The 17658-nt window shown below is 43.7% G+C and overlaps 2 protein-coding genes across 3 annotated transcripts in view; both read left to right on the top strand.

Moving 5' to 3' along the window:
* Positions 1-5084: 5084 nt before the first annotated feature.
* On the top strand, positions 5085-16977 carry ZNF507 (zinc finger protein 507). Of its 2 annotated transcripts, XM_083370840.1 has the most exons (8): positions 5085-5174; positions 6778-7018; positions 7611-9667; positions 11102-11207; positions 13760-13874; positions 15259-15363; positions 16055-16189; positions 16625-16977. In XM_083370840.1, the coding sequence occupies exons 3-8, from the start codon at positions 7616-7618 to the stop codon at positions 16974-16976; spliced, it is 2865 nt and encodes a 954-aa protein (XP_083226966.1). In that variant the 5' UTR covers positions 5085-5174; positions 6778-7018; positions 7611-7615; the 3' UTR covers position 16977. The 2 variants fall into 2 exon arrangements, with proteins under 2 accessions (XP_083226966.1, XP_083226967.1); XM_083370841.1 differs by lacking the exons at positions 15259-15363; positions 16055-16189; positions 16625-16977 and adding an exon at positions 14453-14784.
* A 2-nt stretch (positions 16978-16979) lies between these two features.
* The window catches only part of DPY19L3 (dpy-19 like C-mannosyltransferase 3), a 38684-nt gene continuing 38005 nt past the window's right edge, over positions 16980-17658 (top strand). The window contains exon 1 of the mRNA XM_083370844.1: positions 16980-17468. The gene's annotated coding sequence lies outside the window, so the exon portion shown is untranslated. The remainder of the gene's footprint in view (positions 17469-17658) is intronic.

The raw sequence follows: 17658 nt of genomic DNA, 5'->3' as shown, positions 1-17658 counted from the left end.
TAAGGCAGGGGGGGTCTTCAAACTTGGCCCTTTTATGACTTGTGGACTTCAGCTCCCAGAATTCCTCAGCCAACGTTTGGGAATTGAAGTCCACAAGTCATAAAAGGGCCAAGTTTGAAGACCCCTGCAATAAGGTAACATCATCAGTCAAGCCAGCAACTGAAGTCAGAGAACCCCAAGAACTCCACAGTATTAGATGCATTAGCTTCATATATAGTTTCATATATAGATGTAGTACATAGAATGTTAGGAAGGGACCTTGGAGGTCTTCTAGTCCAACCCCCTGCTCAAACAGGTGTGTAATGTGTGTGTGTGTAATATGTGTGTATACATATATATGTGCACATATGCCTTATAATATAAATATGTAATTTTACACACATGCAGAGGCAAAGTAGAAATATAACATAAATATATAAAATTAAATAATTGCAGCCCCACATGTCTGCAGGCTGATAAACTGAGGATCACCTCTCTAGGGACGGGAAATGGTAGCTTGAGGGGGTAGATTTATTTATTTTAAGTACTGATTTATTCAATTTATTTGCCTGGTGCACCAGTTGCGACCCTATCTGGACCGAGATGCCCTACGCACAGTCACCCATGCGCTCGTGACCTCCCGTTTAGACTACTGCAACGCTCTCTATATGGGGCTGCCCTCGAGGACCACTCGGAGGCTTCAGCTGGTGCAGAATGCTGCTGCGCGAGTTGTGATGGGGGTCTCCCGATACTCCCATGTAACACCTCTGCTCCGCGAGCTGCATTGGCTTCCGGTTGCCCTCCGGGTGAGATTCAAGGTGCTGGTGATGACCTATAAAGCCCTACATGGCTTGGGTCCGGGATATGTGAGGGAACACCTGCTGCCGGCATCAAGTTCCCTTCGTCCAGTGCGCTCCCACAGGGAGGGTCTTCTCAGGGTACCACTGGTAAAAGATTGCCGGTGGATAACACCCAGGGGGAGGGCCTTCTCTGTGGGTGCGCCTGCCCTGTGGAACCAGCTGCCCGTGGAGCTGAGGACTGCCCCGACCTTCGGTCATTCCACCGGGACCTGAAGACCTGGCTCTTCGAGCTCTCTGGCCCAGGTTGAGAGTTTTTAAATGGGGTTTTATATTTGTTCAGGGATTAAATTTAATTATTTTAACTGTCTTTAACTTTTGTATTGTATTGCCATTTTTAAATACTTTGTAAGCCGCCCTGAGTCCTATGGGAAAAGGGCGGTGTATAAATTCAATAAACTAATTATTTTAACTGTCTTTAACTTTTGTATTGTATTGCCGTTTTTAAATACTTTGTAAACCGCCCTGAGTCCTATGGGAAAAGGGCGGTGTATAAATTCAATAAACTAAATTAATTATTTTAACTGTCTTTAACTTTTGTATTGTATTGCCGTTTTTAAATACTTTGCAAACCGCCCTGAGTCCTATGGGAAAAGGGCGGTGTATAAATTCAATAAACTAATTATTTTAACTGTCTTTAACTTTTGTATTGTATTGCCGTTTTTAAATACTTTGCAAACCGCCCTGAGTCCTATGGGAAAAGGGCGGTGTATAAATTCAATAAACTAATTATTTTAACTGTCTTTAACTTTTGTATTGTATTGCCGTTTTTAAATACTTTGTAAACCGCCCTGAGTCCTATGGGAAAAGGGCGGTGTATAAATTCAATAAACTAAATTAATTATTTTAACTGTCTTTAACTTTTGTATTGTATTGCCGTTTTTAAATACTTTGCAAACCGCCCTGAGTCCTATGGGAAAAGGGCGGTGTATAAATTCAATAAACTAATTATTTTAACTGTCTTTAACTTTTGTATTGTATTGCCGTTTTTAAATACTTTGTAAACCGCCCTGAGTCCTATGGGAAAAGGGCGGTGTATAAATTCAATAAACTAAATTAATTATTTTAACTGTCTTTAACTTTTGTATTGTATTGCCGTTTTTAAATACTTTGCAAACCGCCCTGAGTCCTATGGGAAAAGGGCGGTGTATAAATTCAATAAACTAATTATTTTAACTGTCTTTAACTTTTGTATTGTATTGCCGTTTTTAAATACTTTGTAAACCGCCCTGAGTCCTATGGGAAAAGGGCGGTGTATAAATTCAATAAACTAAATTAATTATTTTAACTGTCTTTAACTTTTGTATTGTATTGCCGTTTTTAAATACTTTGCAAACCGCCCTGAGTCCTATGGGAAAAGGGCGGTGTATAAATTCAATAAACTAATTATTTTAACTGTCTTTAACTTTTGTATTGTATTGCCGTTTTTAAATACTTTGTAAACCGCCCTGAGTCCTATGGGAAAAGGGCGGTGTATAAATTCAATAAACTAAATTAATTATTTTAACTGTCTTTAACTTTTGTATTGTATTGCCGTTTTTAAATACTTTGTAAGCCGCCCTGAGTCCTATGGGAAAAGGGCGGTGTATAAATTCAATAAACTAATTATTTTAACTGTCTTTAACTTTTGTATTGTATTGCCGTTTTTAAATACTTTGTAAACCGCCCTGAGTCCTATGGGAAAAGGGCGGTGTATAAATTCAATAAACTAAATTAATTATTTTAACTGTCTTTAACTTTTGTATTGTATTGCCGTTTTTAAATACTTTGTAAGCCGCCCTGAGTCCTATGGGAAAAGGGCGGTGTATAAATTCAATAAACTAATTATTTTAACTGTCTTTAACTTTTGTATTGTATTGCCGTTTTTAAATACTTTGTAAACCGCCCTGAGTCCTATGGGAAAAGGGCGGTGTATAAATTCAATAAACTAAATTAATTATTTTAACTGTCTTTAACTTTTGTATTGTATTGCCGTTTTTAAATACTTTGCAAACCGCCCTGAGTCCTATGGGAAAAGGGCGGTGTATAAATTCAATAAACTAATTATTTTAACTGTCTTTAACTTTTGTATTGTATTGCCGTTTTTAAATACTTTGCAAACCGCCCTGAGTCCTATGGGAAAAGGGCGGTGTATAAATTCAATAAACTAATTATTTTAACTGTCTTTAACTTTTGTATTGTATTGCCGTTTTTAAATACTTTGTAAACCGCCCTGAGTCCTATGGGAAAAGGGCGGTGTATAAATTCAATAAACTAAATTAATTATTTTAACTGTCTTTAACTTTTGTATTGTATTGCCGTTTTTAAATACTTTGCAAACCGCCCTGAGTCCTATGGGAAAAGGGCGGTGTATAAATTCAATAAACTAATTATTTTAACTGTCTTTAACTTTTGTATTGTATTGCCGTTTTTAAATACTTTGTAAACCGCCCTGAGTCCTATGGGAAAAGGGCGGTGTATAAATTCAATAAACTAAATTAATTATTTTAACTGTCTTTAACTTTTGTATTGTATTGCCGTTTTTAAATACTTTGCAAACCGCCCTGAGTCCTATGGGAAAAGGGCGGTGTATAAATTCAATAAACTAATTATTTTAACTGTCTTTAACTTTTGTATTGTATTGCCGTTTTTAAATACTTTGTAAACCGCCCTGAGTCCTATGGGAAAAGGGCGGTGTATAAATTCAATAAACTAAATTAATTATTTTAACTGTCTTTAACTTTTGTATTGTATTGCCGTTTTTAAATACTTTGCAAACCGCCCTGAGTCCTATGGGAAAAGGGCGGTGTATAAATTCAATAAACTAATTATTTTAACTGTCTTTAACTTTTGTATTGTATTGCCGTTTTTAAATACTTTGTAAACCGCCCTGAGTCCTATGGGAAAAGGGCGGTGTATAAATTCAATAAACTAAATTAATTATTTTAACTGTCTTTAACTTTTGTATTGTATTGCCGTTTTTAAATACTTTGTAAGCCGCCCTGAGTCCTATGGGAAAAGGGCGGTGTATAAATTCAATAAACTAATTATTTTAACTGTCTTTAACTTTTGTATTGTATTGCCGTTTTTAAATACTTTGTAAACCGCCCTGAGTCCTATGGGAAAAGGGCGGTGTATAAATTCAATAAACTAAATTAATTATTTTAACTGTCTTTAACTTTTGTATTGTATTGCCGTTTTTAAATACTTTGTAAGCCGCCCTGAGTCCTATGGGAAAAGGGCGGTGTATAAATTCAATAAACTAATTATTTTAACTGTCTTTAACTTTTGTATTGTATTGCCGTTTTTAAATACTTTGTAAACCGCCCTGAGTCCTATGGGAAAAGGGCGGTGTATAAATTCAATAAACTAAATTAATTATTTTAACTGTCTTTAACTTTTGTATTGTATTGCCGTTTTTAAATACTTTGCAAACCGCCCTGAGTCCTATGGGAAAAGGGCGGTGTATAAATTCAATAAACTAATTATTTTAACTGTCTTTAACTTTTGTATTGTATTGCCGTTTTTAAATACTTTGTAAACCGCCCTGAGTCCTATGGGAAAAGGGCGGTGTATAAATTCAATAAACTAAATTAATTATTTTAACTGTCTTTAACTTTTGTATTGTATTGCCGTTTTTAAATACTTTGTAAACCGCCCTATGGGAAAAGGGCGGTATATAAATTCAATAAACTAACCTAAACTCAACCCAACTGATATGGGCCGCCCATCTCATCAGGGCAGAATGAACAGAAAACCATTACAAAACTTACGCTGTAGTACAAAGCGGCTGAGTGATCAGCACGGTACAAACAAGCGCCAAGAAGCAGCGGCGGCGGCCAGATACGCGCGCCGCCCCTCTCAGGTGCAGCAAATGGACGCGGGGAGAGGGAGTTCACACGACCGCGGGTCGCCTGCGGGAAAACCTGACTGACTCCCCCTCCGGGCTCTAGGCTCGGCTAGCTTTTAAACCGGGTCCGTCTTAGGCTTCGGGCTACCGCTCACGGTACCACAGAAGCGGCTCCGCTCGCTCCCCAAGCGGGTTAACAGAACCCCTCAGAGAGAGAGAGAGAGAGAGAGAGAGAGAGAGAGAGAGAGAGAGAGAGCGCACGCGCGCACGCGCTTTCCGCTCGGGCGGCCGGCCTGCCGGCCTGCCTGCCTGCCTGCCGGCCCCGCGCCTTCCGATCTCTATGGTAACAGGTGGGGCGGGGAGAGGGAGAAAGCAGAGAGAAAGTCAGAGGGAACTTTCACTCCCCGGTCACCTGACCTGGCCCCGCCGGGGTCACGTGACCGCCTCCCCATCGTCGCCATTTTGAAGCGGGGGGCTACCGCAGAGAAGGAGGAGGAAAGAGAGCCGGGGTAGGAGAGGGCAGGGCAGGCTGGCGGCGGCGAGGACGGGGACGGCCAGCGGGGCCGGGTGGGGGGCAGCCGGGGCAGAGAGAGAGAGAGGGAGAGCAAGGCGTTGGGGTGGGTGGGAGGAGCTCGAAAACCGCTCGCCTCTCTCCGCGGCTCAGCCGGAGGGACCCACCGGAGGAGGGGCTGCCGTCTTGCGGGAGGGATCGGCGCTTTGGGGTTTTCCCCGGAGCCCGTTCCGCCCGGAAGAAGGTGATCCTCTCCATACACACACACAGACACAGACACGCGCGCTCGCTTGGCCAGGAAGGCTCCTTTCACGCCCTAAGCCGAGCCTGGCGTCTTTCCCTGCGGCTTCCTCTCCCTCGGGGTAAGCCCCCGAGGTTGGGCTCGCTGCCTGCAGGGCAGAGACCCAGGAAAGGGGCAGATTCACTCCGGCGGGCTAGGGCGTCGTGGGAACCGACGGGTCGTGGGTGAGGGGGGGGGCTCTGAACGGTCGGATCCTGACGTCCGTTTTTCCCTTCTTTATTCACCTTTCTCTCCACCCGCCATAAGTGGACGTGTACTTTTCCCTTCAAACCTTTTGAATGAAAGGGTTTCCGACCTGTTTGCTCGATGTGACACGTCTCCAGATATCTGAGATTACAGTTTCCTAGAATTGCCAACCAATAGAAGCGCCTGGCTGGGAATTGTTGGAGTTATAGTCTAAACCAAGGGTAGGCAACCTTGGCTCTTTTATGACTCGTGGACTTCAACTCCCAGAATTCCTGAGCCACATTCCAATCCATTTAGACTCTTTGAGTGAAGTATTATTAGAATCTTTCCCTAGATGGATCAAAATAATATTGGTTTGATTTATATTCTGCCTTGCATTTAGCAGCTCAAGGCATTAGACACAGTATTCCCTCTACCTATTTTTTTCTTGTGGGTAGGTTGGGCTGAGAGAAAGTAACTTCCTCAAGTCTCCTAGTGAATGTTTGGCTGAAAGTGACTCGAATCTAGATTTCCCTGCTCCTGGTCCAATATATCAGTATATCAATGATTATGTTATGCTACCTCTCTTAAGCTGCAGACAATCTATAAATTGCAGCTGGCCATCAATGGTGGCATGGACAATGATATTGTTAAGAGTTTAATCAGATTGCTCCTTACTGATTGCTTTCCAAGCTAATTCAAGATGTGTGCAAAACTTTCTATCATAGTTGAAGGCCCTGTAGGTAATCTGCCCTAAATTATAGAAGACTTCGTGAACCAGTTTGGTGGAGTGTTTAAAAACACCCGAACCAGTATACCTTTCTAGTTCTGCTTTAGGCTCAAAGCCAGCTGGATAACCTTGGCCCAGTCACTCTCAGCCATTGGAAGAAAATATTGGTTGTCAAAGCCACCCCTGAAAATGTTGCCAGCAAAACGGCAGGGTCTCATCCAGGCCATTGCCAAGAATCAAGACTGATTTGAAAACTAATATAATAATAGCCTTTATACACTCTTCGGTCTTTAGTAGATTACGTTTTATTTCTGAAATAAAATAACGTTGCCTGGTGCTATATAAAAGATGAATTTCTTTCTTCTCTCCTAAAGAAATACTTAATCAACTATGTTTTTCTTCCAGATTACTGCCATGGATGTTTTCAGTTAGCATGAGGAGAGAAACCACAAGGAAGGTGCAAAGGCTCAACTGACAGCTGTTCTGATGAACGATGCTGTGCGCTGGCACATGGGAATATCAGCAATAATCACCTGTAATAATAGAGCAGAAGAGCAGCTAAGAAGAGAGTGGTGGCTGGCAAGACGAAAACGTTGTCTCTGACCCCCTTCCCTTTTAAACCATCTGTTAGACTGGCAAGAACCTGGTAAGGCCACCATGTGAAGATGATGACCATGATGATGGTGTCCAGTCATGTCCGACTCTTACTGATTCTTTCGGCCAGGTCTCTCCACAGTTTCCAATCTGGCACTATTTCTTTGAGTTTTTCTGTGTGTCTGGTTGGTGTGGTTTTCTGTGGCCTGGTTCCCTTTTCCTGCTAACTCTTCCAAACGCAGTTGCTTTCTCCAATGAATTCCCCCACATGACATGGCCAAAGTAAGTGAGGTGTAGCTTTGTGATTTTGCCTTCAAGTGATAGGTCTGGTGTTATGCTCTCCAGTACTTGTTAGTTAGTCCTCTCTGCTGTCCAAACAATACACAGGAGCCTTCTCCCAGCATCACGTGAGAAAGATCCATTTTTTTTAATTAAAGAAGCATCCTGTTCTTGTAGTTCATCGCACATACTTCAGCTTGCTGATGATGAAAGAGGCCATCTCATATATCGTCATAGCCAGTACAGTGAAAAATACATATTTACAGCCCCAAAATATAAACCTTTTTCTTCTCTGTACTTTACAAGCTGGAAGTTCCAATCTGTAGCCCGAGCATGAATTTATTGTTTGTTTGTTGCCATTTCAGGTATTATGGAAGAAGGCAGTAACATCATTGCCCTAATCTCAAATTTGAGGGAACAGGAAGCCGTCTTGATTTCCGAAGCCCTCGTAAACTCGTCCTCAGAGAACGCCGATGACCCGCATAAGTGTAAACCCGACCCTCTCATCCAGGTCATTCAGAAGCTCAGCAAAATTGTCGAAAATGAAAAGTCCCAGAAATGTGTCTTAATTGGGAAAAAACGCTTGTGCCCTGACACCACCAGCCTTCCAGAGGTGCCATCCAAAGCCCTGGAATTGCCTGCTTTGGGCACAATCAATATAGAAGACTATTACACCATGGACAGTCCTCCGCTGAGTAAAAGGAAGGTCCTTTGCTACCAGTGCAGTCTCTGCAAATCCGTGTCGCCCACCCTTCCTCTCTTAAAGGAGCACATCAAGCAACACGGTCGGCAGAACGAGGTCGTGCTTATGTGCTCGATGTGCAGTTTCACCACCCAGAGCGTAGAAGATTTTGAAAGTCATGTCCGAAGTCACCCAGAGAACAACAGCAAAATCCCCACCACTTTGAAGGAACCGCATTGCACCAGCCTGTCGGGTACCGCTTTGCCCGAGCCGGTAGAAAAAGTCGTAATTGGCACAGATCAAGGGACACCTTCTCCTCAAGTGCCTGAGAAGGGGAGGCGGAAGTGGTACACGTACGAGCAATACGGCATGTACCGATGCTTGATCTGTAGCTACACTTGCGGACAGCAAAGAATGTTGAAAACGCACGCTTGGAAGCACGCTGGAGAAGTGAATTGCTCGTATCCCATATTTGAGGAGGAAAAAGAGCAAGTCACCGTGCCGGATTCTGCCATGTTGGATACCGTCGTCCTTTCCCTCGAAAACAACGAGCAGGGACTCGGCAACAACCAGCCCGTTCAACTTCGCATTTGTAGCCCCGAGCCGGTGGCTTTCAAAGCTGAAGAACCGGTCAAAGAAGAGTCGGCCCTAAGTCAGCCAGCTTCCCTTTCACCTGCAGACAAATTCCTAGAGGAGCCAAGGTCGCATGAGGATCTCGACCAAGACCACTTGGGGGCCGACAGCTTGCTTTCCTCAGCCCAGAAAATCATTAACTGCAGCCCAAACAAAAAGGGCCACGTCAACGTCATTGTGGAACGTCTGCCCGGCGCCGGAGAGCCCGTTTTGCAGAACGAAGCCATGGATGACGTCTTGCATTATTCCGTGGATGACGCCCCTGAACCCCCTCCGGCTGGACGGGATGTGTCGGGCGACATTTATCACATGGATAAGAATTCGATTGAAATTGAAGAAGTTATCATTGGGTGGAGCAGCGCGGAAAAGGCAGAAGATAACCTGAATCCCAGCCGAGCGAAAGCGGCCAATGAAAATGCACCAGCTGCCCGGAGAAGAACCAATTCAGAGTCTCTCAGGCTGCACTCGCTAGCTGCCGAAGCCCTGGTTACCATGCCGACCAGAGCCGCGGAGCTCGCCCGGTCCAGCTTCCGGGCTTTCACCGATGTAAATCCTTTAAGTTCGGAGGCTGGGCATAGGCTTCCCGAGGGTGCCTACTTAGGCCATTCGAAACGGATTGCCTCCCTGAAGGCAGAGGAATTGGGTAGCCTGAACCAAGAGGAACAAGCCTTCATGGAACTGCAGAAGGACAAGCCGGAGATCTCCGAAGGCCCCATGAAAATGGGCATCAGCATGTCGCTGCTGACGGTGATTGAGAAGTTGAAAGAGAGGACGGACCAAAATGCCTCCGACGATGACATTTTGAAGGAGCTGCAGGACAACGTTCAGTGCCAACCTTCAGGGGATGCCGGCGTGTTGGGGAGCAGCCTGGTGGAATACATCCCCAACGCGGATCGGCCTTTCCGGTGTCGCCTGTGCCACTACAGCAGCGGCAACAAGGGGTACATCAAGCAGCATTTGAGGGTCCACCGGCAGAGGCAGCCTTATCAGTGCCCGATTTGCGAGCACGTCGCCGACCACAGCAAGGATTTGGAAAGTCACATGATCAACCACTGCAAAACCCGAATGTACCAGTGTAAACAGTGCGAGGATTCTTTTCACTACAAGGTGAGCAGCTACGCCTCGGGTTCATCAAATGCTGGGCCCAAACGGCCAGCTTGGCTGCTTAGAATGAGGTGACACGTTAGTGTCCTCGGCTCACCTTGCACAACCACAGCTTTGGTTTCTGATTGTGGTTCTGCTTGTATACAAAACACAGAAGCTTAGAATGCGGGTAATCCTTGACTTGGTCCGTTTGCTGACTGTTCAGAGTTACAACAGCACTTACAGCAACACTTATGACTGTTGCAGCCTCCCCACAGTCGCGTGAGAAAAATTCAGACGCTTAACAACTGACTCACACGTACGATGGTTGCAGTGTCCCGGGCTCACGTAATCATCTTTTGTGACCTGACAAGCGAGGAGAAGCTAAATTCACTTAGCCACCTTGTTATTGACTTAAGAGTTGCAGGGATTCGCTTAACAATGTGGCAGAGAATAGTTGTAAAATGGGGCAAAACTCACTTAGCAAATTTCTCACTTGGCAACGTAAATTTTGGGGGTCAGTTGCGGTCAATTCCTTCTTGGTTCCAAGTGGGAACTCCCTCTGATGAGTTTCCACCCATTGCTTCTTGCTCGGCCTTCAGGTGCTTGGAGGATAGGTTGAGCCCTTCTTCTGTGTAAGAGCCTCTCAAGGACTGGAAGGCTCCTATCCTGCCATCCCCACTTCTTCTCTTCATTAGGCTGGACATACCCAGTGCCTGCAACCGTTTGTTGTAAGGTTTACACTTGGTGTAGCTTGGCAAAGTCATGGAGCGGGGAGCAGGCAGTGTAGCAAACAGACTTCATTCAGGCTGTCAAAGAATCCATGTCTTCATTAGATTTCTGTCTGAGTGCAGTCATAAGATTGGTGTTCTTGCCTTTTATTGAATACACCACAATTGCCCAAGTTCCCAAATGCACTTATAGCTCATTTAGATCACTGATTTCCAAATTTGGCAACTTATCAGGGACTTGGCTGGGGGAACTCGGCGTGCTAGGTTGAGGTCTGGCATGTTGGTTGGGGAATTCTGGGATATGAAGTCTACACATTTTAACAGTTGCCAGGTTTGAAAAACACCGATTTAGATGATTGAAGATGATCTCCAATTATCTCGTAGGATTTCCTACAATCCATCTCATTATATGCAGTAATTGCTCCCACATTCCCTCCAGCCTGATTAGGTGTTGACCTAGCTTACACACTGGCACTTCATGCTGTGTGAACTAAGCTGTTTTGACTTTTTAAACCATGACTGACAACCTAGCAAGAGGGAAGAATCCAACCAGTTTGGGTTGAGTTGTCAAACTGCTGTTAAAATTGTGGCTTTGGGTCATGCACGGACGCTATCAGCTCACTCGCTGTCATTAATGCTCGTGGAATAAAAGAATGCCCAACAGAACAACATTAATCACGTTGCTTTAACATGACGGTAACATTTCTGCGACTGTTTTGTGTTCCAGAGTCAGCTGCGCAGTCACGAAAGAGAGCAGCACAGTCTGCCAGATACGTATGCAACCCCAACTTTTGACGGCTTAATGGCTTGCAGTGAAGCAGATGAAAGAGTTGGTACTGTCTATCTCGTTGGCTGGTTTTGTGGATTGGATTGGGTTTCTCCTCACACCTGGGTGATTGTGAGAATGGCCAGGGTGTGCACCTCCCCTCTCTCTCCTGGCACCCTACCCAACTACCTGGCTCTGCTGGCTGGCAGTTTCAGGCATTATAACCTGGTAGGTCTAGATCTGGGGCCTTCAAACTTGGCCCTTTTATGACTTGCGGCCTTCAACTTCCAGAATTCCTCAGCCATGCGTGGCTGAGGAATTCTGGGAGTTGAAGTCCGCAAGTCATAAAAGGAGGGCCAAGTTTGAAGGCCCCTGATCTACAGCAACATTTCCCAACCTCAGTTGACTCTTAAGAGCTGTGGACTTCAACTCCCAGAATGCCACAAGCCTTAAAGGTTGCTCAGATTGAGAAGCATTGGTCTGAAGCGCAGGGCCTCCAAACTTGGCAGCTTTGAGACTTGTGGAGTTCAACTCCCACAATGAACTCCCATTCAACTCTCAGGCTGGCTGGGGAATTCTGGGAGTTGAAGTCCACAAGTCATAAAGTTGCCAATCTTGGAGACCCCCCTACTCTAAAGGGTGCCAGGTTGTAAGAAGGCCATTGTAAACTTATCCTTTACTTCCCCAGTTGCAAATAGAATCTAAATTCTCTTTGGAGAATGGAGAGAGAGGGGAATGTTTCTCAGCTATCCCTACTTAAGGCCTGTTGTCATTTAATAATGATGAATCATTTGAGGATTCTCTTTGCTATTCCTTCATCTAGATGCAGAGATCAGGGTTTGTCTGCCTTTTTTTTTTCTTGATTGCTCATTGCTCAAAAAAAAGGGGGGGGGGACGTTTCCTGCCCTGCCTCTGCATCTTCAAGTATCTTTTTATCTGAAAACCTCATGTTAGAAGCCTGCCTTCACTTGACACCATTTCCTTTTTAATTGTATTCATTAAATGAGAATGCTAGCTTTCCAAAGCGTTTTGAAAGCCCTTTGCAATCAAATTAAGATACAATTGCAGGAAGGAAACCCTCTCATCAAACAGATGCCGCCTCTATAAAAAAAAAACACCACGAAGTTTATGGCACAGCATCTGCTTGCGTGTCAGTTGCGTGAGCGGGAACATGCCTTTCCTGCTTAGAAAAATCATCAGCGTTCCTGTTCACCGTGGCTGCACTTATAACATTAAAGGGCCAGGATCAGAGGGGAAAATGTTTGGCTTGCTATGGAAAAAGGCCTGCAGCTAAACCGAGATTTTTTCCCCTTCCAAAACATGTATGCATTAAAGCAGACCCTAAACCCACCAGCTCAACTAAATCATTTAGTAAAACGGAGTGGGAGTGTAGTGCTTGTGTCACATTAACCAATTTAATCTGAGTTTTGTAGTGTACAATACCAGTTGGGATAGTGACTACAGGCACCAGCTTCAGGCACAAGTCACCAGGTCTAGGAACTTAGTCCAAAGCACTTCACGTTTATTACCTCTTACCTGTACACGTGAATCTGATCCACTCCAGGTCAAGACAGATTTGCCCTCAATAGGAGTCAAGAAAATTCAAGGGAGGCTGGACTTAGATCTGTTACGGGAGCATAGCGACTTCAAACTGATGACGTGTTTGATCCTGCCCTCGGTCTCAGCCTGGTCATCTCCCACAATCCTTTGCCAGCGCTTAAGGCTTCTTCTCCTAAAGGAGCTTTTCCAAAAGGCAACCGGGCTTTTGTTTTTCGTTGAAGATATTTGGCTTCCCATCTGAGAAGCTCAGTTCCGATTGGAGGATGGAAGGATTTATATTCCTTGCAGTCATCTGGCCATTAGCACTCTCTCTGAGAGTCGTTGAGGCCACTTGGAGGTTCATCTGTGCCCTCGGGGTCCCTTGAATAGTGCAAATGGGTGTGTGTATATTACATTGATATAGCGCCTATCCTCCGGTTTGTGACTGTTACACAAACGGTAGTACAAAATGTGTCCAGTTTTGATCCCAGCAATGCAGAAATGGTGTTGTGATCTAGAAACATCTAAGGACAGGGACCGAGGTTAGCTCTCTCTCTCTTTTTTTTTTTTAAACCATTGGCGAATGAACGGTGATTCAAGACCATTGAAGTGCAGCATCCCTTAAAGGTTGTGGTGTGAACGCTGCCAATCTTCGTGGTTGGAAAGGGTGAAGAGGCAAACACCGGGAGGATAAGGTTACCAAGGCCAGCCAGAGTTTCTCTCGATGGCAAGATAGGCAGCATATAAATTTAATAAATAAATAAGCGACTAGTCCTCAGCATGGCTCAGCACGTCTTCCATAGTCGGAGGGTTATGATGCCTTCCCTGTGGTGTGGTTTTTTTTTAACGGCCTAGAGCAGGGGTCGGCAACCTCGGCTCTTTTATGACTCGTGGACTTCAACTCCCAGAATTCCTGAGCCAGCTATGCTGGCTCAGGAATTCTGGGAGTTGAAGTCCACGAGTCATAAAAGAGCTGAGGTTGCCGACCCCTGGCCTAGAGGGTTCTCACGGGTATCTAATTAGCCCTAGTAGAAACCAGGGTCAGAGGGGAACAAATATCTTCTGCTGTTCTTATTATAGGGGACAAGATCTCAGTCCAGAAACTTTACCGATGCGACATTTGCGATTACACAAGTACAACGTATGTTGGAGTGAGGAATCACAGACGGATTCACAACTCGGATAAGCCCTACAGGTGGAACATATCTGCATTTTGATTACCCATGGAATTTAAGCCGATTTTGTTTGCTTTGTTTGTTTTTTATAACGGTTCCTTTGCAGCAGCCAGTGGGCAATTTGAAATATTCTGATTCTGAAGGAGGACATAAAATGATCAGGGATTTGTTCTTGAAACATACTTGGAATCCTCCAGCCTGTTGTCCTACTAGGCTTCTGCTTGCCACAAATATAATCTGTTTTCATTGGCAGAATTCCAACTTAAATTTTGTCCACTAAATTATCAAAGCAAGTCATAATTTTTTTAGAGAGTGATGGTTTTTAGAGAGTGATGGTTATCGGGCCAAAGTCTGGTAATATTCTGGAGATTGCATTCCAAAGTAATGCAAGGGTTGAAATATAAATAAATTTATATCTGTTTTTTTGAATAAATGGTTAAATTCAGTTATAGGGCTACAGTCCATATTTAACATAACCTGTATTTAATATTTTCCCCATTCTGTCATATTAAACAATTCAGCAATGTTTTTTTGCAAAGGCTGTGGGCTTTTCAGGGTTCAGCAACCATCTTGTCTCTCTGCTTCCTTGTTTGAATAGGTTACCAACATCCGGAAAGGACTTTTGACTAGTGATTTTGGTATTTTAATGGCAGCCATCTTTTGATAAACTTGACCAGCCTTTTGCCAATGGTCACTTCCAGAACTCTCCAACCAGAATTTTCCTTGTATCCCAGCAGAAAATGAGTTTGGAAGGAAAGGAGGTCCATGTTTGACTATTGGATTGCAAGTGATCGAACCTAGAAGCATAGCTAATTTTCCAAAACATTTTTATTTTAACTCTGGGGGCATTAAATTTTTAATTATGTTTTTAATTTTTAACTTATTTTAATTTTAATTTATTCTACTGGGGCCATTAATTTAATTTCTTTTTTATTTTATTTTATTTTATTTTAATTCCATTTATATCCCGCCCTTCTCTGAAGACTCAGGGCGGCTTACAAGCTTAGCAGTAGCCTTCATTGTATCTATATGCCTGCTTATTAGGGCTTTCACACAAACCCCAAGCGGCATTATTACAAAGTCAGCTTAATTGCCCCCAACAATCTGGGTCCTCATTTTACCTACCTGGGAAGGATGGAAGGCTGAGTCAACCTTGAGCCTGGTGGGATGCGAACCTGCACTAATTGCAGGCAGCTGGTGTTACTTAAGGAGGCATTAGCCCACTGCTCCACCAAGGCTCTTTTTAACTTCTGTATTATTATATTTTATTGTTGTTAGCCGCCCTGAGTCCTTCAGGAGATAGGGCGGCATACAAGTCCCAATAATAAATAAATAAATAAATAAATTAAAATACCAAGGGGACACGAGACTGCCGGAGTCAACCCTTCCTTTGTTTTTGCTCAGGTGCCGCGTCTGTGACTTCGCCACAACGAGTATGAATAGCTTGAAGTGTCATATGAAACGCCATCCACAGGAGCACCAGGCAGTGCAGTTAATGGAGCAGTTCAAGTAGGTAACAAATAGCTCAACAAGACAGTAACAGCACCAGCGGCAATCTTGTTCCCTGGCTAAATAACAGCGTTAGTTTTCAAGGTTTCTTTAGATCTCTTCTTATTGCTTGGTCTGTCTGCCTTTTTAGTCTTTGTTCTGCGTTGCCATCAGCTACCTAAGAAGTATTTTGTTTGGATGGCTTGAGCGGAACTGCTGAGATTTGCAGTGTAGCTATATTTGGAAGACCACTCATCCTTTTACTTTTTTTTCCCAACCATTGCGTTCCAAAGTCTCTCCTTGAAAGAATGTCTCAGTCCCTTTTAACTGGAGCGCCATGCTGGCTGGCTGGGGAATTCTGGGAGTTGAAGTCCACACGTCTTAAAAGTTGCCAAGCTTGAAGACCCCTGGTTTAACTAGATTCAGCCTTTGATAGTGGATGTGATCTGTTGCTTTTGAAAACTCATAAGGTCAGTCTGAGAATATGAGGTGTGCCCCCCCCCCACAACTTCTGCATCCTTAAAAGTCCATTTTACTAGCTAATCTGTGATCTTACTGTTAGGGAAGGTGCCCTGCAGAGATTCTTTAAAATGTTAACTTAAACTGCAATTCCAGGTAAGCCAGGTTCAGCTGAAAATGGAGTAGTGGTCTGCTTGGCTGTAATATGTTTTTCACTTGTAGTAACCTTTGCACCTTCTTCTTGTTATTTCAGATGTTCTCTTTGTGGATATGTATGCAGCCACCCTCCTTCCCTAAAGTCTCATATGTGGAAACATGCAAGTGATGAAAACTATAATTATGAACAAGTGAATAAAGCTATTAACGATGCAATTTCACAAAGCAGCAGGTGTGTGCATTCAGCAGTCCCCGTGTAGGTTTGTGACACCAGACTCCATTGAACCACCACCATTGAAAAGGTTTTAATCCTCTGGGTTTAGAAAAAAAACATCAAAAATAGGGGATGGGTGGAGAACGAAAACGGATGCTTTTGCTAGCTGGCCACTTCTTTTACTTTTTATTTATTTATTTATTTATTTATTTATTATTAAATTTATATGCTGCCCATCTGGCTGCCCAAGAAAACTCTTCTTATACCAAACTTCTCTTTAAAAATAAGAGGATATTTAATAGCAATTTGGAGATAATGCTGCAGCACTGTGGAGGAAATGCAGAATGTAACTTAACAGGTCATTTTTTCAGTATCGTGTCCCGTATTGAGCACTCTTCCCATCTCTTGAGTGTTGATGAATTAAAAATACAACTTTTCCCCTTTATCTTGTAGGCTAGTGGGTCAGCTGCCTGGGAAGAAAGTAGCCAAAACTTCGGAAGATGATGCCAGTAGCTCCGAAGGCGTGTCTTTTTCAACTTCTCCTAAGCCGATGGAGAACAAGATCGTGAGTTCTGACAACCCTCAGGACCCAGCTTCCACCACCAATACCTCAAGCAGTTCAGAGAAGGCTCCAGGCCAGTCCCACCTTGGCTCCGAATACTGTGTTCTGCTCTTCTGCTGCTGTATCTGTGGATTTGAATCCACCAGCAAAGAGAATTTGTTGGACCACATGAAAGAACATGAAGGGGAAATCATCAACATCATTCTCAATAAGGACCAGGCAGCAGCTCAGAGTATAAACTAAATCAACGTTTCTCCACATGGGCAACTTGAAGGATGCGTGGACTTCAACTCCCAGAATTCTCCAGACAGCCATGCTGGCTAGGGATTTCTGGGAGTTGACATCCGCGCATCTTCAAATTTTCCAAGTGGGGAAAACAATGAGCTAGACAAAAGTTCCTGCCACTCCGGATCTCCAGCTTGGCCTGAAAGACTCGCTAAAATCAAAGAACTTAGGAACAAGCATGTATGTATGTGTACATATTTATTTGCAAGTCTTCGTTCCTTCCTCCGTCTGAAGCCTGTTATTTTACAAGCTTTCGAAGAAACCATAACACGAATAATGCTGCGTTTACAGTAAAAATCCAGAAGTTACCCTCTACCCACAGAACTCTTTTTAATGCCTATTATTAACCCAAGTGATAGTGACATAGAGAATTCACCGTGAGGAATTTACAAAAAAGGATTTAACCTTTCTACCTAGAAATGCATCTAGAGGGCATAAAACCTGCTTCAGGTAAGTTTTAAAGAAAACCATCTCGCTATGACCACAAGGCAGCCATTTCTGAGGATGGAAGCCTTTGTTAGTTCTTAGGCTTCCCATCGCAACTGATGGTTTTCTGGGCAAAACTCTTGCTACATCAAGCCACATAAAATTAAGTTCTGCCTCTTGGTAAAATATTTGCCTGGTTAATTCTTTTCTTTGA

Source organism: Vipera ursinii (genome assembly GCF_947247035.1).
Source record: "Vipera ursinii genome assembly, chromosome: 10".
NCBI lineage: Eukaryota > Metazoa > Chordata > Lepidosauria > Squamata > Viperidae > Vipera > Vipera ursinii.
The sequence above is the reverse complement of the archived record's forward strand: the minus strand, read 5'-3'. Positions and strand labels throughout refer to the sequence as shown.